Source organism: Tursiops truncatus, chromosome 11 (genome assembly GCF_011762595.2).
Source record: "Tursiops truncatus isolate mTurTru1 chromosome 11, mTurTru1.mat.Y, whole genome shotgun sequence".
Classification (NCBI taxonomy): Eukaryota; Metazoa; Chordata; class Mammalia; order Artiodactyla; family Delphinidae; genus Tursiops; species Tursiops truncatus.
The window spans coordinates 63,350,582-63,357,185 of NC_047044.1; the positions used below are offsets into that span (position 1 = coordinate 63,350,582).

The 6,604-nt window shown below is 49.5% G+C and overlaps 1 protein-coding gene across 5 annotated transcripts; it reads left to right on the plus strand.

The window, feature by feature from the left end:
- The first annotated feature begins 414 nt into the window (after window positions 1-414).
- On the plus strand, window positions 415-3,555 carry RHEBL1 (RHEB like 1). Of its 5 annotated transcripts, none has more exons than XM_019934497.3 (8): window positions 416-692; window positions 1,308-1,379; window positions 1,711-1,778; window positions 2,055-2,137; window positions 2,227-2,283; window positions 2,483-2,655; window positions 2,793-2,874; window positions 3,034-3,084. In XM_019934497.3, the coding sequence occupies exons 1-8, from the start codon at window positions 641-643 to the stop codon at window positions 3,035-3,037; spliced, it is 591 nt and encodes a 196-aa protein (XP_019790056.1). In that variant the 5' UTR covers window positions 416-640; the 3' UTR covers window positions 3,038-3,084. The 5 variants fall into 5 exon arrangements, with proteins under 5 accessions (XP_019790057.1, XP_019790056.1, XP_019790060.1 ...); XM_004326807.4 differs by having other exon boundaries at window positions 425-692; window positions 2,483-2,530; window positions 3,034-3,555; XM_019934498.3 differs by lacking the exon at window positions 2,227-2,283 and having other exon boundaries at window positions 415-692.
- Window positions 3,556-6,604: the final 3,049 nt, after the last annotated feature.

Sequence of the window (6,604 nt, forward strand, 5' to 3'; positions counted from 1 at the left end):
AAGACTGTGGAAACCCGACAATAAAATATCTGGGGCTGAAGTCTGGGGGAATCGGAGGGAATATATTGCAACTTTGGCCTTTTTTAACCTACCCAAGGACGCCGGAGACCTTGCAAAAGGGAGGCCTAGAATCTTTTGACCAGAAAATCCAGCCCAGCCACAACGGATATTATCCATCCATGATTCTTTGCAGCCGCTTTTACTAGGTTGCAAAGGCGCAAACACCTCTAGGACCCCGGGTTCCTTTCTGTTTCTTTATGAATGAACCGGGTCTAGTCTGCGCACGCGCAGCTCCTGGTTCTCCCGCTCCACGTGAGGCCCGCCCTTTGCTTCTGCCAACGGCTCCGCCCCTATCCTTTCTAGTGGACCAATGGCGAGCGGCCTGGGGGGCGGAGCCCTGAGCGGCGCGGCAGTGTAGTTCCCCGGTCGCCCGGCTCCCTCGCCTTAGTCTTGCTGTGTTGTGATCACGTGGCCAGCTCCGGGCGCGGCGCTTGTTTTGGTTTCCCTCTATCTTGCCCCTGGCAGCTTCAGGGTGAGCGGCTTTCCTGTGCCGGTTGCTACACCTGCCTGCACTCGACTTTCTCTTCTTGGGGCTCTCTCAGCCCCAAGTTCTGCAAGCCCCTCGGGGCCGGTTCCTGCCATGCCGTTAGTTCGCTACAGGAAGGTGGTCATCCTCGGATACCGCTCCGTAGGTGAGTCTCGGTCTTGGGCAGAGCACGGATGCACCGCGGCTTTTTGGCCAGAGGAGGCGCACTGCCGCGGGTACGCGACCCAGGGAGAAATGGTGGCATCCTTAGAACCAGCTTGTAGAGCGAGGATTGAAAGGTTGGAGTTGAAAAGGCTGGGGTGGTGGTAGTGTAGAAGGCTGCAGGAAGCTGGAGCATGTAAGAGTTAACGTGGGCTTTACTGCTGGATCACCGCGGTGGTCCTCAGCGTTACTCTGGGGGGTGGAGGTGGGGTTAGGATTTGATGGCGGGGGCGCGGTCTGGGTGGGGCAAGTCTCAGGTGCCCGGTGCAGGACTGACTGGGTCCTAAGGAATACCGGATCTTCCCAGGGGTGGGGTGGGGTGGGGAAAGGCGGCGGGAAAGGCTTCCTGCGGCGCTACTGTATGCATCCGGTGGCCAAGGTGCAGCGACCCAGGGCGAAAAGAGGGTGAAGGTAGCCTAAGGGGAAGCATTGCATGGGGCATTCCCAGGCTAGGATGCTAATTTGGGGTCCCCTTTAGTCCAGGGCCACACAGCCCGAAAGGACAGAGGATGTGAATATGGATGGGTGATTTGGATAAAATTACCTCTGCTTCCCACAGGGAAGACATCTTTAGCACATCAATTTGTGGAGGGCGAGTTCCTGGAAGGCTATGATCCTACTGTGGAGAATAGTGAGTAGACTTCTCCCCTAGGGATTGGGTGGGGAAGGCTTGGGTGCCCCATCCAAGTCCATAGTTTGGGATTTTCCTGGTGCCAGAGGGATGATTTAATTAGACATTAAATCTAATCTCCTCTAGCAATCCTGTTCTGAGTGGAGCTAGAGTGTGGATTTTCCAAGATACTGAGTCCAGGATGGTGTATATGTAGACAATAAGAAGCCTAACATTGTCTCTCCAGGTTCCTGGAGAGCTCTCTAGACCTGGCCCATCTATGTCAATATATAGGGGCACAGATTGCTAGTCCTACAAGGCACCTCACAGTCAAGTTTTCTTTTCTTTTCAGCTTACAGCAAGATAGTGACTCTTGGCAAAGATGAGTTTCACCTACACCTGGTGGACACAGCAGGGCAGGTACCAGTTTGGGGTAGGGTATCTAAATGTGGCAGTTCAGTCCTGGGAGATGAAGTCTGGTAGCCTCTGAGGCTCATCTGTAAAGTAGAATTAAAAGAAAAGCATTTTAGCAGCATTTCAGTGTGCAGCGCTGATTGGAGCTACTCTGTTAATACTTGTTGAACAGAAGTGACTGGAGTAGGGAGTGCCACAGGGAGGGTCCCCAGGATACAGCCCACCAACCTTGGCTATCTGAGTGCTGTGGATCTAGGTATTGATGTTTCTATTTCTTGTCAGGATGAGTACAGCATTCTGCCCTATTCATTCATCATTGGGGTCCATGGTTATGTGCTTGTGTATTCTGTCACCTCTCTGCATAGGTAAGTGACCAAGGTTGTGAGTGGGAGACTTGGGAGGATCTGAGGGCTGTCCCAGAATAAAGTTATAGATTCATTTCTTGTGTTTAAAGTTTCCAAGTCATTGAGAGTCTGTACCAAAAGCTACATGAAGGCCACGGGAAAACCCGGTATGTGGCTCTGGGGGATAAAGACATAGTGTGGACCCGAGGGGAGAGGGAGGACAGGGGCGTATTGATCCAAATTAAGGAGAAAGTCAGGACATAGATCCTGTCTGGTTTGATGGGGAGTTGTCCAGCTCTGATTTGAAGGAGGTTGGGGTCCATGGGGAACAGAGGGGCTCCTGTAGTAACTGCTGTTTCCTCCCAGGCTGCCAGTGGTGCTGGTGGGGAACAAGGCAGATCTCTCTCCAGACAGGTATGGAAATCTCTGTAGCTTAAGGCGAAGGAAAGTGAGCTGGACTAGGAATGAGCCAGGGTCTTGTCGTGGCTCTGCCACTGATTCGAACCAGTCATTTTACCTCTTCATTTCTAACTTGAAGGGTAAGACAAAACAACCCTTCTATTTCAAAAACTATCATTTCATATTTCAAGTCTCAGTCCTAGGCTCCTGTAAAGATTTTGCAGAGAACCTGGGGCCATTGCTGTCCTTCATTTTCATGTCCCAAATTTGCTTCTAGGGAGGTCCAGGCTGTTGAGGGGAAGAAGCTGGCAGAGTCCTGGGGTGCGACATTTATGGAGTCATCTGCTCGAGATAAGCAGGTGCTGGGCCTGAAGATTAGGAAGGTGGTGGCAGTAGCAGTGTTATGGCACTGCTTGGTGGTGGGGATGGTGGGGGAATGGGGTGTTCACCTCAGAGTTGGGTGGTATTGGCAGTGAACTAAACGATTTTTTTTTGCCCTGAATCCTTATCCCTTGCAGCTGACTCAAGGCATCTTCACCAAAGTCATCCAGGAGATTGCTCGGGTAGAGAATTCATATGGGCAAGAGCGCCGCTGCCATCTCATGTGAGCCCTTGAGCGTGGGGTAGCTGCCTTGATTCTGCCCCTGGCACTTGCCAGGCTCCAGTGGGGGCTTGGGGGGGGCAGGCCCTCAGGACTTAACGGGTTTGTTCGGTTGCCAGCTGTGTCCCTTGCCCTCTGGGCACACAGTGTGGTACCCTCATGTTTGCACACTTACCTGGGCTCCAGTGGCCTGGTTGTCGATGTTTACAAAGAGGCAAGGATGTCTCATGGGCACTGTCCTCTAGCTCTGTTTTTGCTAAATAAATGAATTGTTATAACCTATGGAGTTGGGATATGAGTCCTGGGCATTGTCTATTCAGGACCCAGTCTCCTATGTAGGTTTTGGGTGTCGGCTGGGTGAGGGGAGCTGGGGACTCCTGAAGTGGAGCTGGCTCCCTGGAGTGACAATGTATATATGCAAATAAACTGATTAATCTTTTTGTAGTTGACTTCTCTGTATCTGGGGAGAGCTCAGGGCCAATGTCTCCTTTTCTAAGGAGTGATGACTATGGCCTTTGGTAGAGAATCTTTCCTCCTACCTTGTTCCTATTCCTTACCCCTCACTCATTCAGAACCATTACCCTAAGACTTACTACTTATCTTTCCCACCTTTCTTTTCGACTCTTCTCCTATACAGGTAACCTATTGACTGCCACTCCCATCCAAATTTGTAGGCTCTCACAATCCCCTTAACTACAGAAACACCACCCTCTAGTGGCCGGCTGCCACATGCTGACATAGCTTCCCTTGCGGGGCCTTGGCATTCGCTGGAACTCAGAGAGGATAGGGTTTGGGTGGAGGAAGAAAGACCCTTGTTCCTAATGATGTAAGAATTGTGAAGTAGTGTGAAGGCAGGGACTAAAGTGTTATGATGATTTCAGCTTTTTAAGAGTTGAATAAAGTAAGAAATAATGCCCCTGCTCAATCCCCACTCCCTGCTCTCCATCTCCTCAAGTGCCTTTCATTAAAATGGATGTTCTTTGCTCCTTTCATACCTTTCACACCTTTGGAGTTGTGCTGCCTTTTTTGGTTTCAAAGGCTATTGCTTCTGCTCTTTCTTATTGACCGGCCAGCTCGGTAGGAGGATGGGTTTGGCTAGGAAAATTTGGTCCTACCTGCCTCTACCCGCGACCCCTCCCCAGTAGCCCTAGGGCCTAACTGGCCTAATACCTCCTCCAAGGACTTATAAGGGTTACCTGAATGGTATCCTTCACAGGAAGGGCATAGAGTTCTCCTGCCAGCTGGGGATGCACTCCTGCCAACTCTGTCAATGCACTTAGTTGGGGAAAATGGACAAAATTTAGGTGTGATTTTTAGCTGTGACCTTATTATTGCCTGGCTCCAGGCTAGTTGGGCTTACAGTTGGGGATGATGGTTTGTCATGCTGGTTTTCAAAAGTCCTGCCAGCTGCTTTTGCATCTCTGATCTAGAATCTAAAAAGAATTAAGGGCTGCAGGAAGGAGCATATTCCAAAGAGCAATCTCTCGGGGGCTTAGGAGTCTCTTTAGGGTTGTAAACACCCTCTCTCCCTACACTAAAATTAGGTCCTTTTATGCATCTGACTTGGAATTCTCAATAAGGGTACCTACACTCCTGCTGTTATTTCCATGAGGTCTGAGATAGAATAACAAATGTCTGAGGTTTTCTAGAAGTGTATCAAACAATCTCAAGGCCTGATAGTAGTAAAGAATAGTGGTTAATGGCTGGGTTAAAAGAGTAAAAGAGTTACTCTTCCACTTAGCTGTGTGACCTTGGGCAGACACTTAACCTCTCTGAACCTCTCTCAGTTTCTCATTTATGAAGTGTAGTTAAACCTTCCTCATAGGACTGATGTGAGAATTAAACTGAAGTGATTTATGAAATACTTAGCATAGGTCCTCATACATAATAAACCCTTAAGAAATAGTGGCTATTGTGTTATTTGAGGTCTTTCTGGTGAGGGTCTGCCTCTGGGTGCAGAGTAGGGAGAGGCCTTCTATTTTCCAACTTCTGACTCTTGGTGAACTTATTCCACTATAGCTGGGACAGGTGTGGGGTCAGTGCTGGACTTTTTTGCTGAAATAGACCTGAATGGTCAGTGAAGAGCATATGTCAGTGTGTGGCTAGCACAGGACATATCTGATCCCTCCTATGACTCTGGCCAGTAGGGATTTAGGTCTCCTGCACTGTCCAATATGAAAGCCGCAAGTCACATATTACTATTTAATTTAGTTTTAAAATCAACTAAAATTAAAAGTTCCTCAGTTGCACCACCTACATTTCAAAGTGCTCAATAGCTACATGTGGCTAAACCATATTAGATAGTGTGTAGTGCATTTCCATCATTGCAGAAAGTTCTATTGGGCAGCACTGTAAAAACCCTTTCCCACAAAACCAGCCCTGCACCTGATTTGCCTGCCTCTTTCTCCACATCTTAAAAAAAATAATAATAAAATAAATATATATGAATACACACACATATCCCAGGAAAAACATGGCCATTGTTTTGCATCCTGCATGGCTCAACTTCTCACTTCATGTGGTTTGTTGAGCAATTTTACCTATTTCAGTCTCAATCTCTTCATCTGTAACATGGACATAATTACATGTAATTCATAACGAGGGTGAGTAATAACTAAGAATATATAAAGTATCTAGCACATTTGTTAATTTGTCTCCTCCTGTCCATCCCGTGGATAGAGTTAATGCAGAGAAGTCATTTCCAATCCCTTCTCATCCAGACTAATGGAGGGGGGGGGGTGTCTGTATACTGGGATCTTGTCCAGAATAACAGTACTCCGGCCAGGTAGCAGCAAGGCTACAAGTTACATGCTCTCTAAAAAGGGGTTACATGTTTACTAAGAAGGGGGACACAGGCCCTGAAGATTAGGAAAGAAGGACTGGGTCTGGGGGTGGGAGCACCCGGCAAAGGAGGGGAAACTCTACATTTATGTTTTGATGGGGGAGGTGATTGTGGGGGCACTAACAGTCCTCTTTCCTCTCGAGGGGATTTGAGAGTCAGAAGGAACGACTAGGGACTCGTTCCGTTTTTCTTCAGGCCCCCGAACGTGGCAGGAACCCACCCTTTGCAGCGCCAGGCGCCGTGCCTCACTTTCTCCATTTGCGGACTCCAGTTCCCAGGATGCAGAGCAGCGGCCAACCTCCTGGCTCTTCTTCCATCCCCCTCCCGGGAAAGATTGCTCCTGGTCAAGGCAAGGGGCAGCTGGAGTTTCAGGGGCCGATAACTCCAGGGAAACGGAATTAGAAAGTGCACGGAGTCCTAGTTCTACTAGCCGGGCGGTAAAGGAGGCAGTTCTAGGGCCGGGGCGAAGAGGAAGGGGGCTTCTTTCCCACGTGTCTGCACAGCGGCTGGCCCGGCGCAGTCGGGGTTAACCCGTGGCGGAGGGATCCCTTAGCGTGTGCGTAGAACTGCAGAGTCACAGCCTTTCCTCCGAGAGGGCCGGATCCCTCCGCCGCTCCGCTCCAACACAAAATAGGGCCGCGTCTTC